General features: G+C 36.9%; 1 protein-coding gene across 3 annotated transcripts in view; it reads left to right on the top strand.

Annotated features, from left to right (window-relative positions):
- The window catches only part of LOC106074231 (calcitonin gene-related peptide type 1 receptor-like), a 165,984-nt gene that overhangs the window by 128,702 nt on the left and 21,029 nt on the right, over nt 1–16,253 (top strand). For all 3 annotated transcript variants that reach the window (XM_056003626.1, XM_056003563.1, XM_056003687.1), the window contains exons 5-6: nt 6,566–6,654; nt 9,284–9,407. In XM_056003626.1, coding sequence (XP_055859601.1) covers nt 6,566–6,654; nt 9,284–9,407 — 213 coding nt within the window. The remainder of the gene's footprint in view (nt 1–6,565; nt 6,655–9,283; nt 9,408–16,253) is intronic.

Here is a 16,253-nt window from a genome sequence, read left to right as displayed (position 1 = left end):
TTTAGTTAATAAATATTTCTATATTTTCTGTGAGTCATATTTTTTGACAGCCTAATATGTTCTATCCTCTACCAATGTCTAGATCTGTCCATCTGTCTCTAGGTGGACCACTTCGGGGGCCGATTTTAAGTTTGTGTGTCCACACAAACTGTCTTTGTAACCTTGTTTAAATTGATTGCTGTTTTGTCGTGTAAAAGAAATAATTGTGCAAAATTTCAGCTCGATTGGGTGTCGGAGAAATAACGTGTACAAACATTTTACCAGACAGACAGACAGACAGAGTGAATTGATAAAAATTACAAATTACGATAATTTATATTGATAAATTCGAGACCTTTCGTCATAGAAAAATAATTCTAGGAGATTTCCACGACTTTTTTTGTGTGTATATTTTGCAATTTCATGTTGTTTCGATGACCTCCTGACTCCTGGGAAATCAGTAGGCGGCAGAAGCCCTGTTATAAGTTATAATGGTTTAATTTAATAATTTGCGCCTAGAATTAGCGCGGGGCCTATGAAAGTGCGGGGTTCACTGCGGCTCCAGCGGCCTAAGGCCGGCCCTGGCTGGGTATATGTTGTTGTATGCTGGAAATTTGGTGGTTTTATGCGATGCTAGGTTTATGGTGGTGTATGCTCTCAGAGCTGATACTTATCTCTAAGTCAATGTATATTTTGTTGGATCATTCAATAACCTAAATGGTGAGGTTATATGTTAATTTACTGATATAATCTTTCCTTGAGTAATCTCTATAACTTTTGTTGTTGTTTTCAGCGGCCCCCGAAAGGGGAAAAGACGCTATTAGTTTTGTGTGGAATGTCTGTCCTTCCGTCTGTCCGTCTGTCCCGTTTAGATCTCGTAAACTAGAAAGGATAGTGAAAATCCGACATCATATTATTTTAGACCATTCAAAGTTCTGATGCAACGGCTACTTTTCTCTTTTCTGAAAGAGAAAAATCAAATTTTATTAATCACTTATGCAAGAAGTTTTTTTCATAAAAATACACCACTTTTACAACTATTCACTATTAATAGTAACAAACACGGGAAGCTTCTTAGTAGGGGAGATAGCAATTAACCATATTTTTAACACATTTATGCAAATAATTATATATTTTTTGTCAAAATGTTATTTTTTTTACATTTGTATTGCTAAGTTAAATAAGTTCTGTTATTCTAACTACTACATTTACACACAAAAAATGTTTACATTTTTTATGAGAAAAAATCTATTGAGTATGCCTATAAGTTGGACTTGTAATTTAAAACAACAATTAATAAGTAGTTTTTCATATTCTCGCGAGAACTGCGGTATTTCTCACAGACATAATAACAGACACTAAGACGATAGAACACTGAACATAATGATTTTTTTTTGATTTTTTTTACGGAAATGTTTTTTTCTAGAGGAATAATAGATTGTCCCTTTACAAAACAATTAGAACAATTATATATTCATTATAAGACATTAGTTAGGCCAGGTTCACATCTAAATTCACATTCACTTTCACCTATCGTTTGGTCTGTGTACCGCTGGTCCACCGCACAAGATCTCTGTCATTAGTCTTTGATAGTGTTTTATTCCGATATTCTTTCTGAAAATATTGAAACCTGTCTTTTTACCTGCCTGGGTGGACCACTTCGGGGACTGATTTTGAGTTTGCGTCTCCACACAAACTGTCTTTGTAACCTTGTTTTTTTTTTAGGGTTTTTCTTACGTAACTCAAGACTGAAGCGTTTTGTTTACCGCCCTTGTTCAAACTCCAGGTCTAACTCTGGGCCTGGGAGTCTGTGACTGAAGTTGAAGGTCGCTGGCCTGGCATTCGTTGCATTTCCTTCCTTGCCCTCTGTATCAGTGAGGAGGGAGGGGGGGGCGACTTTACATTTTGTCTATTCCGTAACCCGAGGTCTTGTGTTCTATCTCTAAGTAAACCTTTCATTTTTATCAGTTTCATGGCCAGACCCTCACAGTCAGAACGCAACAAAACACATTCCATGGAATGTGAACTTGACCTTTGCCCTTTCTTGATAAATATGAATATATGAATAAAGCATCATGAAAATGAGAAGAAAAAAAAAAAAAACATTGCCGCATTGTTGTTACGTTAGCTTTTATTTGTTTAAAGAGTTTAAAAACATTGTTGTTTCCCTTTGTTTTTTTTTCTTCTGTTGTTTCCCTTTTTTTTTTTTGCTGACCTACATTCGCCACCCCTCCCCCCCCCCCCCACTTCTTCCTATACAGTTCAATGAGAGTTCAATGAAAATTAACTAATACTAGTCGAACGGCGGCGTAGTATGGGCCGCTATTTTGCAGGGCCGGCCTTAGGTGACCGCAGTGGGCTCCGCACTTATGCGACCGCAGTGGGCCCCGCACTTTCATAGCACCCGCGCTAATTCTAGGTGTATACATTTATAAATGAAACCATTGTTTAACTTATAACAGATTTCCCGTGGCCTCCTGTCAATTTACCAGGAGCTCCTGGAAATCTCCTGAAATTGCAAAATATACGAAAAAGTCCAGGAAATTATTAAAATCTTTAGAAAACTCATACAAATCTCCTGAAATATATAGACAAAAATTGTCATTTTGGGGTGTCATTCAATATAGAAAATGTCAATACATATATATTGCCTAATTGACAGGACACTCATTTAGGCGAGTGATGTAGTATTATATCCATGCAATAATTTCATAGCTTTTTTACATTCTTTATGTATTTTAAAACTGATACATTTTTCAATGTTATATTGAATGCTGTAGATCAGTTAAATTTTTACATATATTAACTATTTATATATTTTTTTTCACTCAAATCTCTGAAGAGTTCGTGCACTTATAAGAGATTCCATTTCGTGTTAGGTAATGGAGATTGTTTTTGTTCCGTCACTTCCGCTGAGTTATCTAACTTGATAGGAGCAGACGTCAGTGCGAATATTCACACAACTTCTTTCACCGTAAAACCTTTTCACGTATACAAAAAGGGGAGGCTATTCAAGAACATATGTAGACCGCCTAAAAGAGGTGACTAAAAGGTTGAAATCATCTCTACAACTTTCCTGGATGGAGATAAAATAAAGCAAGAACACACACACACACACACACACATATATATATATTGATCGATAGATTGATCACTTGTGGCGCCCTCACAGACCAGTTGAAGACGTGCTTGAAGGGAGACAATCAATTTCACTTCAGAAGAGTTTAACTCTTTCTCTCCGTAATTATTTACCACATTCCGGTGGAATCAACGCTGGTATCGTCAGTTAGGAGAGAAAGAGTTAATATATTGTTATAAACCTGGTGGTGACACAGATGGTCGTAGGCTGTGTGCGTTTTTAGCCTACCCAAATCGCCCTAGTCCAGCGCTAGACGAGCGGTCAACCGTGACCAGTGACAGTTCGGCAAAGACCGGTGCTGTAAATATCACGCACGTAAGTCACGGCGAATGTAATCAAGCGAGTGGTCAAGCGAGTGGTCAAGCGACGTTCTATGCGTTTCGAGAAGGCCAGTAGAGTCCCTATAAAAGAGCCAGTTTTAAGACTCAGGACTTCACGTTACCTCGCAATGTGACCAGTACGAGGCGAAGTCAGAACCAGCACGGGGTGTGAAGCCAGTCCGGATGCAGAAGCAGAGGTTTTTGGACAGTGAGCTTGGTATTGTTGCCAACTGTACAGTATTTGTGATGTATTTGAAATTAAACTGTTACTGGATAGTAGGAGAAACGTAACAATATGTAAATAGGTCAAGACTATAAGGAAGGAAACCTCGCTGATGCTAAATAACACCTTGGTGGTGTAGTGACTCTCTACAAAGTACAATAGTATTCTTCTTATTCCTTATCAGTGGCGTAGCTAGAAATTCGTCATCATTGGGTGACCAGTGGGGGGGGGGGGGGGGAGGTTTGACCTATTTGGGGGCCCCTGTATTTTGCTTTATATTTAATATTTAATCTTTAAAAAAATTCTCATTTTCAAATTCTCCCTCTACCTCCCGCCACCCTTGCTACGCCTCTGATTTTTTCCCCCACACACCACAGGTTTCGACTATCTATAAGTTGAGACGAACTCATATCAGCTATTCATATACTGTAAAGCGAGCATCATGTGCACATCAGTGTCACCAGGCGACAGGGGGGGGAAAACTTTAGTGCCAACTACAAATTATTCCATCCAATCCAAAAGAGACATATTTCCTGCCATATGATATACCCTCTTGTCATAAGTCTTCGTTATAAGCACCCCCCTACCCCCACTTCTGGTCTCCTTTAAACGTCCCGTTTTGTATTCCCGTGCTCATTCCATCGCTGTCTACCTGCAGGTTTTTATCTTATCTTATAAATTACACACGTTACTTCGAAAGAGAAGATAATTACGTCCTAGAGTTTATATAACTCAATCTCGGACTCTAGTGTGGTCCCATTTTCTCTAATACTTACATTGTAGGTTAATCATAATTCAAATTCATAATTCAATTTCATAATTCAAATTCATAATTCATAATTCAAATTTATAATTCAAATTCATAATTCAAATTTATAATTCAAATTCGTAATTCAAAATCATAATTCAAAATAATAATCCAAATTCATAATTCAAATTCATAATTCAAATTTATAATTCAAATACATAAAAATCATAATTCAAAATCATAATTCAAATTCATAATTCAAATTCATAATTCAAATTCATAATTCAAATTCATAATTCAAATTCATAATTCAAATTCATAATTCAAATTCATAATTCAAATTCATAATTCAAATTCATAATTCAAATTCATAATTCAAATTCATAATTCAAATTCATAATTCAAATTCATAATTCAAATTCATAATTCAAATTCATAATTCAAATTCATAATTCAAATTCATAATTCAAATTCATAATTCATAAATTCAAATTCATAATTCAAATTCATAATTCATAATTCAGACGTTTTTTCTCCTGGACAATAACAGAACAGAACGAACAAATCTTGACCCTTTGCCTGCCCGAGCATTGCTTCTCAGCCTCACTGTGGCGCTCGGGTGGAAAGGTCGTTACAGGAGACGATTAGGCCAATAGGGAAGAAAAAAAAAACCATTGGGGTGCCTAAAGACCGAGTTCATTGCACTGACGGGGATGGAAGAAAGCCCCACCAAGCATGTCACTATCCACAAACCGTTCCTCAAAGCACCGTTTTTATGGCAGGCAGCTGCACGGCTGATATGGTACAGAGAAGGAATGTGGGGTAGTTTCCCCGATATGCTCGACCTTTGGGCCTCGCTTCTAATTCAACCTCCTTAAGATGTGAGCCATCGGTAATAGGAATGTAAAAATTTGCATCTGCTTGGATCTTTCCCAGACAGAAGTTTGTTCAGACAGACAGATGGAGACAAGCTTCCATGGGCCTAGAGTTCCAAGAGTGATAACATTAGAAAGAGAAGACCCTTTGCCTGATTTCCAAGAGTGATAACATTAGAAAAAAGAAGACCCTTTGCCTGAGGAGGCAATGTCCTGTAAAGGAAATTCCGAAGAAGTGAATGTTGAAGCATTTGCGATCGATTTCTTGCATACAGGTTGACCAGTAGGATTGTCGCCATGTCTAGTTGTATATTTCTGTAATAATATGTCCACTCATTTTTTGCAACACATATTGACCACCATAAAGTCATGTCTACTTGTGCGTTGTCACAAAGCGTATGTCAACTCACCGTGTCCGTCTGTCTGTCTGTCTGTCTGTCACACATTTCGCACACGTTATTTCTCCCACTTTCTAGTCTCGGAACAAGTTGAACTATTGATAGCGCATGAATCATTCGGGAAAAAAATGACCAATGTGATCAATTAGTCGTAATTAATTATGTTTTATATAGAGACATTACCAGTTAGGGGGAGATAATCCTTGTGTAGAGAATTCGGCCAAGGGCTTCAAAATAAGAAACTACTAAAAGAAAACAATAAAAGCTTTCCATATTTTTAAGCACTTGTAAAGCTCAGTGGCTAGTTTGCCGTCTTTACGTCAAGGGCTCGAGCCTTCGAGTTCGAATTTAAAATCACAACATTTTTCTTTTAATTGCTTTCGAAAAGGCAGCATGGAAACCATTCTTTTTCAGAAACCTCCCCCCACCCCCATAAAAAATTAGTCTACATAGCTCAGCGGTTCTCAACCTTTTAAGCTCGGCGACCCCTTTTTACAATCCCCCACTCTGCCGCGACCCCCCCCCCACACACACACACACTCACACAGCAATAGGAGAATAGACAAAAACCCCTGGCAAATCGTCAATCGACTCCCATGGGGGTCACGACCCACAGGTTGAGAACCCCTGATATAGAGGAAGAATCATATAAAAATAGGTTCAATCGTTTAAATTTATATTATTGGTCTAAATACTAAAAATGTACTACATGACTGATTGTAAAATTTTATCTCAACATAATCGAGGTTTTTAAGCAGTATTTTTTATATTTTAGTTGTTGATATAATTTTCATTCATTTAGGCAAACACATGTTGACCACTATTTAGCCATGTCATGTTTTGTAATACTATTTTCTCGCATTTCCACCCCCCCCCCAACCAGGACACTAGCCATCTGTACGTGTACATAGTTGGTGCAAGCGTCTCCTTGGTGCTGCTGAGTATCTCGCTTATCATATTTCACGGCTTTAGGTAAGTATCTTAAGTGTCTCTAGTGTGTCTTTAGGTAAGTATCTTCAGTGTGTCTCTAGTGTGTCTTTAGGTAATTCTATTCAGTGTGTCTCTAGTGTGTCTTTAGGTAAGTATATTCAGTGTGTCTCTAGTGTGTCTTTAGGTAAGTCTCTTCAGTGTGTCTCTAGTGTCTCTTTAGGTAAGTCTCTTCAGTGTGTCTCTAGTGTGTCTTTAGGTAAATCTCTTCAGTGTTTCTCCAGTGTGTCTTTATGTAATTCTCGTCAGTGTGTCTCTAGTGTGCCAAAGAAACCAAATATAGATAGCTTTAATGATTTCCGCCCAGTAGCACTAACACCTATTGTTATGAAATGTTTTGAAAAATATATGCTTAAACAACTTGTAGCTAAAGCCAATAACAGCCTAGACCCTCACCAATTTGCATACAAAGCAGCTAGAGGAACTGAGGATGCCATACTATTGCTTTTGGACCAGCTTTATAAGCATCTCGATATACCCAAAACATATTGTTGTGGGCTAATCTAATCTGACTTCGACTATGTATCAATTATTACTTAACAGTAGCCACAGAACATTACAAGTTGAATATACTTGATAACAACATTAAGTTCTATAAAATTATGCTTTATTAACCACTGGGAAATCCGTCCAGTCTTCCTAAAACGTCGCTATATCTAATTACTACTCAACTACTATTCAAAACACAACCTACTTCTAACATAACGCCATATTGGTCTCTTGTTCGCCTAAGTCTACTACGTCATTAGTCTGTCTTACTACGTCATTACTTTTACCGTCGCTAAAACTATACACAATATATTTAACTAACAAAACTAACCTACTCTCTAAACTAGTACATTACAATATGCACGAGTCCTCTTCGTAGATTTCTCCTCGGCTTTCAATACCATACAGCCACATCTAATGATAAACAAACTGAGTAACTTAAATGTAAGCCCTTACTTACAAGCATGGGTTCTAAACTTTATAACCCAACGGCCCCAGTATGTTAAAGTCAACAACACCAACTCGAGTACTATGTACGGGTGCTCCACAAGGTTGTGTACTTTCTCCTGTACTATACACTCTTTACACTAATGACATAAGAAGCTTGTATGACTCAGTTAAACTAATTGAATTCGTTGATGATACTGCCATAGTCGGTCTTATTTCAGGAGACGAAACTCACTATCGAAGCTCGATAGTAGAGTTTACAAACTGGTGCACTGACAACTTTCTAGAACTGAATGTCACAAAAACTAAAGAACTTATAATAGATTTTAGAAAGAAAAAACAAACTATACGTGAACTGCAAATAAACACTGCATCTATAGAACAAGTAAACGCATATAAATATCTAGGCGTTATCAACAACAAGCTTTCATGGGAAGACCACCTTGGAACTCTGACAAAGAAAACAGCCCAGCGACTCTTTTTTCTATACAAACACAATAGCTTTAAACTAAACAAGAAGATCCTTGAGACTTTTTACGGCGCGACTATACAAAATCTGCTAACATACGGAATACCTTGGCAAACTCTTGCGACGTCTAGAAAACATCATTAAAAAAGCATCAAAAATTACACTCACAACATTACCACATTTAAAGAAACTTTTTGAACAAAAGTGCCTAAGAAAAATCGAAAAAATCATGGAAGACAACGGCCACCCGCTCCATCAGAACTACGTCAGGTCGTCGCGAAGTGGGCGACTGCTGTCAATCAAAACAAGAACGGAGCGGTACAAAAACTCGTTCGTACCTCACTCGGTCAGACTCTATCACCGCCACTCATTGATCAGGGAACATGAAAAGCACCAAGATACCTGTGTGTAGTCGCTGAATAAACTCTTTATGTTGTCTGTTGTATTTATGTGTATTTTTCTGTTGTGTTGTCTTTATATGAGAAAAGAGTCCTTGTAATCACAAGAAATTTCCGTAATAATCAATAAAGTAGTCTTAGTCTTAGTCTTAGTCTTTAGGTAAGTTTTTAAAATGTGTCTTTAGTGTATCTTTATGTAAGTCTCTTTAGTGTGTCTCTAATGTGTCTTTAGGTAAGTCTCTTCTGTGTGTCACTAGTGTCTCTTTAGGTAAGTCTCTTTAGGTATTCTCTTCAGTGTGTCTCTAGTGTGTCTTTATGTAAGTCTTTTCAGTGTGTCTCTAGTGTGTCTTTAGATAAATCTCTTCGGTGTGTCTCTATTAGGTGTTAGGTAAGTCTCTCCAGTGTGTCTCTAGAGTGTCTTTAGTAGTCCTAAAATTCCACTAATGAAAATACCTCATTAAGCAACTGACCTAGTGTTTGCTATACCTGAAATGACTTTATAAAAGCCCAATCGCAGTCCACGGGGTTGGTTAACAAAGGTACCACGAGTCGATCAGTAAACAGTTGCGCACTTCCATGTACTGTGGTGCGCAAATCAAAATAAAAAAAATTAGGCTTGACACAAAAGGAAATGACGCACCGTCAATCCAGTGTGTTAAATGCATCACACAATTGTTCGAATTTTAACGTATTTATGTATTAATACATCTTTAATTTTGATTGGCTGTTCCAATTTGAACACCCGCCTCAAGGTTAAAATGACCATCAATGAATGTAACTAATTAATGGTGCGCTGTTCTTTTTTTCCCAGGCAACTGAGATGTGATCGCATCACTGTCCACAAAAACTTGTTCATCAGTTTCTTTTTGAACACCTGGTGCTGGTTGATAATGTATCGGTTCGTCTCTATAGGAGACGTCACTCTTAGGAATCCGGTAATATTTTTGTTCATAACTAATCCAATTAGACTATCTTATCTTATCTTCAAAAAAAGAAGATGATTACGTCTTATCTTATCTTATTAAATACAGACGTTACTTCAAAAAAAGAAGATGATTACGTCCTACGCGTCATGCGTTCAGTCATGCATATTAACCAATGACTTAAATTCTGCCAAGTCACTGGTTTTCCTGGCTAGCTCAGGCAACCCATTTCATGCTCTAATAGCACTTGGCAAAAAAGAGCATTTGTACAAATTTGTCCTAGCATATGGAATGATGAATGTACCTTTATCTTTGTGTCTTTCTGACTATTTTATTAAATTTTGTATTTAAAGATTATGGTTCAGTGTTTTATATATAATTGCTACTTTACTTTTGAGTCTTCTATCCTGAAAACTTTCTAAATTGAGTGATTTTACTAAAGGTGTTACTCTCGTCAAATGTGAATATTCGTTTGTTATGAATCTCACTGCTCTATTTTGTGTCTGTTCCAGTTTCTTAATGTTTTCTTGAGTTGAGGGGTCCCAAACGGAGGATGCATATTCTATTATTGGCATAATAATGGTTATTAGCCTATAGGAGAGAGAACTCCAATCTCCTTTATCACGCTTTTTCTTCGTGTTGGATTAAAGGTTAATGGTTACTTCATAGTATAAAAAATAAAAGAATTACCAATATGCTGTAGTTTCTCTTATGATGTGCTACATAATACTTATAAAAACTGATTCTATGTTACAAACGGGCTACTTGGTCTTGGCGTAGGAATTCGGCATGTGCACTGCCAGGTCGTGCGGTTTGCGCGTTCGGATTTATCGGCGGTCGAGGGTTCAAACCCTACCCGCTCCTATCCCCCGTCGTCCTGCTGGAGGTTTGGACTAGGAAGATAAACTATCTTCAACTCTGAAGGAACATTCGAAATATGTAAAACGTTTTACAAACAAAACATTTTTATTTATTTAAATATGTAAAACTAGATACAAGTCACACATTTTAAGCTTATAGTAAAATATCTAATATATTAAGAAAAGGAAATGCGGACGAACGTATGTATGTATGTCCAATATAAAAATCAAAACCGTTTAATTTTGATAAAACTTGGCATAAATGTTTATTAGATCTTGTCCCACCCACAACCGGAAGTCCCTAAGAATGAATAAAATACCTAAATATATCTCTATCAAAGAACGATACTATCCATCAACTCGGGTAAACCCATTTTCACATTCTACTTCCTTTTTCGTGTCTAAATCTAAAAAAAGAATATACGCTATTTGTTTGACATAGATTTAAATCTAATCCACTAAATAGGTAATACCCAAACTAAGTCCCGCAGGCCGCAAGTCATATCCGGCTAGTCAATATATTTATATTCTTACACTGATAGAAGTTTAAAAGTTTCTATTGAGCGTGTTGATCAATTAAAGGTTTACAAACACTTTAAGCCAGATTACCTCCCATACTAAAATGTCAAGGTAGATTACCTTTCAGAATTAACCTTTCATGGTTAATTACCTCCCCCTTTTTTTTTAAATTTAACATAGTTTATCACTCCCCGAAACTAATGAATCAATTAAAAAAAAAGATTAGCTGCTCTACCAACCACACCACCCCCCCCCCCCCTTTTAAGGTATTATTTACGCTCAGTTGGTGCTCAGCTCTTGTGGGTCTACTCACCAGGATATAACGACCAGCTTATGGATAGATCCCAGGACTACTTCTGGAATCCTGTCTTAAAGCCGGAGGACTCCCTAAAGGGAGGAGGAGATCATTTAGTGAAGAGAAGAAGGGAGGGATGCGGTGGGGGTGGGGGGTGGAGAGAAGTTGGAGATTGTCACCAGGTTGCTTGAGGCAAATGGTTAAAAGATCAGAACGAATGGGCGAAGGAATTCCAAAAGGCGCCCTAAAAAGCGCCATTTTTCGCCTTAACTTTATCAAATAAGTCAATGTATTAGTTCAACTTTGTCTATTTTTTAGAAATTTAAAAACAATTTTTTTCCAATAATTCTTTTTTAACTTTGACTTTGTTTTGAAAGCTAGATATTTCATTTACCATTTATATAAACTAGGGCGTATGTTTTTTCTGGGGGCTCCACTCATTGTTGATAAGGGTTTATGTTATTGAGGTGACACTAATTTTTTCAGAAAAGCGTATGTTTTGGGGCTTTTCTGATTGTTCATCAGGGTGTATGTTATTGGGGCGCCGACACTAATTTTTCATTAGGACGTATGTTATAGTTATAATTATATATAACTTTTTGAAAAAAAAAACACTTTAAAATATAAACAGTAAAAAAAAATGTCTTGGCACTATTAAGTTAATAAAATAATTGAGCAGAAAAACAAACTCCCGAGTGCTAATTGACTTATTGCCCTCGACCATCCTCGTTAGACTTCGTGTCTTGTTCAGACTTATGCTGTTCTTTTTTTCCCGCCTTCCTTCGGCCTTCAGGCGTCAATTTGCACACGAGCTAAGCATCAAGGGGCGACAAATCTTGGTGTACAAACTCCAAGCCCTCTGGGCTAGCAGACGAGATTGGCTCGCGCGTCTTGAGACTAGGAAAAGGCTAATAAGCTTTTCTCGGTTTCTCTGACTTGGTGGCGCGAGACTCCCCACTTGTGGCAATAGCACCCCTGGGGACAATTTTTTAATCATTTGCTGGATACAATAATACGTTTAAAATGTCTTCGTTTTAAAAGGTTGAGAAGAGAAGAAAGTAAAGCTATTCTACAGTATTAGGACGCTACGGTCTCCAAAAGGGTTAGTTCTACCCGGAAGCCATTCTATGTATACATAATGACCTTGTATAATTAGAAAAAAGTTAATTATTTATGTTGATTAAGCAGTTATTGTATACCGGTAGCGTGACTATGTACTGCGAAGGGGTGCGGGTCAACATGGGTCAAAACACAAGTTAAATTACTACGGTATCGTAAGGTCTGAACTGGCTTTCTTTTTTTTTTATAATTGAAATGAAAATTGATGATGATGCACATTTATATTTGATTTTAAAAGATTACATAATTCCAGAAGCTTAAGGGACAATTTTTATTCTCTTTGAGATCTAAAGTTCCAAAGCATTGTTTTCTTCTGTATCTAAATGTCCTAGAACTAGGTATTTTCATGGATCTACTTCTAGGTATTTAATAATAAATACTAAGCGGCTCATCATTTACAACAAAAGATAGATTCTCAAAGAGACAACATATTGTCTTGCCTCTGGCGCCAAAGTCTTTTGCCCCTTTTTCACAAACAGACACTAACGTCATATCCCTAGAATTGTCGCTATATCAGTTTCTGAAAGTTTTTGCGTACAGTTGTTGAGTGGTAGGCTCCAGCATCTAGACCGATAATCTAACCAACCCAAAAGCCCAGCCTCTAGACTTAAAATTAACCTACCCAAAGGCCCAGCCTCTAGACTTATAATCTGACCTACTCAAAGACCCAGCGTCTAGAATGCTAAGCTAACCTACACAAAGGCTCATCCTCTCTAGACTGATAATCTATCTTACCCAAAGGCCCAGCCTCTAAAATGGTAATCTAATTTGCCCAGTATAGGAATCAATTTACTTAACAAAAAAAATTAAATAAAAGCTCATTATCTTATTTTATGAACGAAATAAAATTAATTTTTATGGAGAATTTTTTTTTTTTACACGTTTTCGGTATTGGTGTAGTATAAAACAAATTAAATTAATTACTTGATATTAAATCACCAGATATCACATCTCCAGCTAAAACAATGTTTTATTTTTTAAAAAGGATATCTCTTCTTCACATAAATGGTTACCTATTTTATACATAATATTAATAAGGCTAGTCTTATACATATCTTATACATAACAGACGTTACTTGGACATTTGGTCATTAGACATACTGTATGAACAGTTAAGACGTATAAACCACCACATTCCATTGTTTCAATCATTGTTAATTTTAACCCAATAAATAGGTATAGAATTAACACAAGAAAAACTTTCTTCAAGTCGAGTCTATTACCGACCATCTCACTTTCTGGACGTGTCTGGACAGTGTGGTCAGTGGTCAAACTAGGGGGGAGGGAAAGAAAATGGACACAACAATGAGAAGGAAACGGACGTGAGGTCCTGGTATCTCATCCATCTCCCAGTGAGTCTGAATCTTTGATGATATCCGACCCAGTTTGACCAAAGCACGAGACGTAACGTCTGCAGGTCAGGAAACAAAAGAGTTGCCGCCCTTTTTTACTTTCTATTCATTGCGGTGACTGCGCATGTGTGTCTGGTAACCCATGGTTACCAGTTGTTGTGTAGAAATCCAGAAGCGGTGTTGATCTATTCATGTTAGACATCATGCAATGGTCACAATACAAAGGATTGAAGGTGTGAGAGTTTTTTCACGTATAGGCCTCTACGTTGTAACAAGACATTCAGGCATTCAGACAGACAGACAGACAGACAGACGGACAGACATACAGACAGATAGATAGATAGATACATAGATGGATGGATGGATGGATGGATGGATGGATGGATAGATAGATAGATAGATAGATAGATAGATAGATAGATAGAAAGATAGATAGATAGATAGATAGATAGATAGATAGATAGATAGACAGACAGACAGACAGACAGACAGACAGACAGACAGATAGATAGATAGATAGATAGATAGATAGATAGAAAGATAGATAGATAGATAGATAGATAGATAGATAGATAGATAGATAGATAGACGGACGGACAGACAGACAGACAGACAGACAGACAGACAGACAGACAGACAGACAGACAGACAGACAGACAGACAGATAGATAGATAGATAGATAGATAGATAGATAGATAGATAGATAGATAGATAGATAGATACATAGATAGACATGAAGACAAACGAACGGATGGACAGACTGCCACATAAATAGATGGATGTCAATAAACTAGCTAATTAACTTGTAGCAAGAAATGCTTACAAAACTGTACATTCGATTCAACCGAATCTCTTTCAGTATTTGTTAACAGAAAAAATTCTCAGTTATGATGAAGAACTCACTGAGTCAGCTTTTCGTATAATGGCAACACCAAACCATTTCGCAATTTACGTTTCAAGATGATTGGCTCTTTGAACTGTGGTCCATGGTATCAACGTAGTTTCTTGTATTGAATTAACCAATTTTTATTTTCAAACCTTATACCAGACTAATAAATTATAGCATGCTCAGAGCGCTTTGGTCCAATCTCAGTTGTGGACCGGTGGGGGTGGGGGTATCTAGGAGAAGGTTTTTCCGTGCTGCCTTTAGGCGCTCAGTAAACACAACTCTGCCCGAGTCGGGTATCGGACCTCGAACCCCCTACATAGGTAGCCAAGCCTCTCGACCAAGCTTCACACACTTATAATCACTCGGTCTGTATGGTATAAACTTTGTACACATTTTTGTACACATTTTTTCTTTCTCTTCTCTTTCTCTAATCAAGTTGAAACTTTGTGCAATTATCACATAGTCCCTAGCAACACATTTTTCAATTAAAAATAAATAAACAAATTAATTAATTATTTAGTGTTAATTAATTCATTTTGATGGTGTAGGAAAGGGAAATAAATCTTACAGTAACTATATATCTGATCTTATCTTATCTTATATAATACAGATGTTACTTCAAAAAAGAAGATGATTACGTCCTACGCGTCATGCATATTAACCAATGACTTAAATTCTGCCAAGTCACTGGTTTTCCTGGCTAGCTCAGGCAACCCATTCCATGCTCTAATAGCACCAGGGAAGAAGGAGTATTTGTACAAATTTGTCCTAGCATATGGGACGAGGAATATGCCTTTATCTTTGTGTCTTTCAGAGTATTTTATTAAATTTTGTTTTTGTATTTGCAGTATAAGGTTCAGTGTTTTATGTATAGTTGCTACTTTACTTTTGAGCCTTCTGTCCCGAAGGCTTTCTAAATTTAATGATTCAACTAAAGGTGTTACTCTAGTCAAATGTGAATTTCGTTTGTAATGAATCTGACTGCTCTATTCTGTGTCTGTTCCAGTTTCTTAATGTTTTCTTGAGTTGAGGGGTCCCGGTAAATATATATCGGTAAATGTGCATTTCTTTTAGTTAACTAAGCTTTATTGTATTTTTTTATATATTTTTTATTATTTTGTTTGTTATCTATTGGTTGTGATTATAGAGCTAACAAAGGCTGACAAACATCCCATGGTTCAATGTAATTGAATCAGGTGGGCGTGACACTTCGCTTTGATTGACATGTGTTTAAGCAAAGAAAGAGTCAAACTGTGTTGTTTCGACTGTAAATAGATTTATCCGTCTTTGCTCCAGTCGAGTCAAAGTGTTTTAAGATGTGTTCCGAAATAACTTTTGAGATTGATCAAAGAAAATGAAAGGGAAACATTCTGCCAGGCTATCCCCACAACTTTTCTGTGAATAGACAAACAGACGTTTCTTACCGTGTTCTCTCCCTTGTCCAAGCCAAAGACAATAATTGTGTAACTGCTGAGACAAATGCAATTTAAGGTCAGACCACAAGACAGTAGTTTCAGATGATTTTTTTTTTGACTCATAAAAAGACTGCGATTTGGGGCATTTTAAATAGATTTATAAAGACTGCACTTTGGAATTTCTTAAATATATTCAAGGATGTGAGAAAGAGAGACGTTTAAGTTAGATGTAAAAATAACACTTGGGTACATGATTTTCTGTGCGTGAAAGTGTGGCGGGGTGTGCGATTGTTTTTTCAAAGCTTATATCAACTCACGTTGTCTGTCTGTCTGTCTGTCTGTCTGGTAAAAGGTTTGAACATGTTATTTCTCGCACGCCCTTTCTCGGATCAAGTTAAAACTTTGTGC

This window comes from Biomphalaria glabrata, chromosome 1 (assembly GCF_947242115.1).
Source record: "Biomphalaria glabrata chromosome 1, xgBioGlab47.1, whole genome shotgun sequence".
Classification (NCBI taxonomy): domain Eukaryota; kingdom Metazoa; phylum Mollusca; class Gastropoda; family Planorbidae; genus Biomphalaria; species Biomphalaria glabrata.
This window is presented reverse-complemented; position numbering and strand designations above follow the sequence as displayed.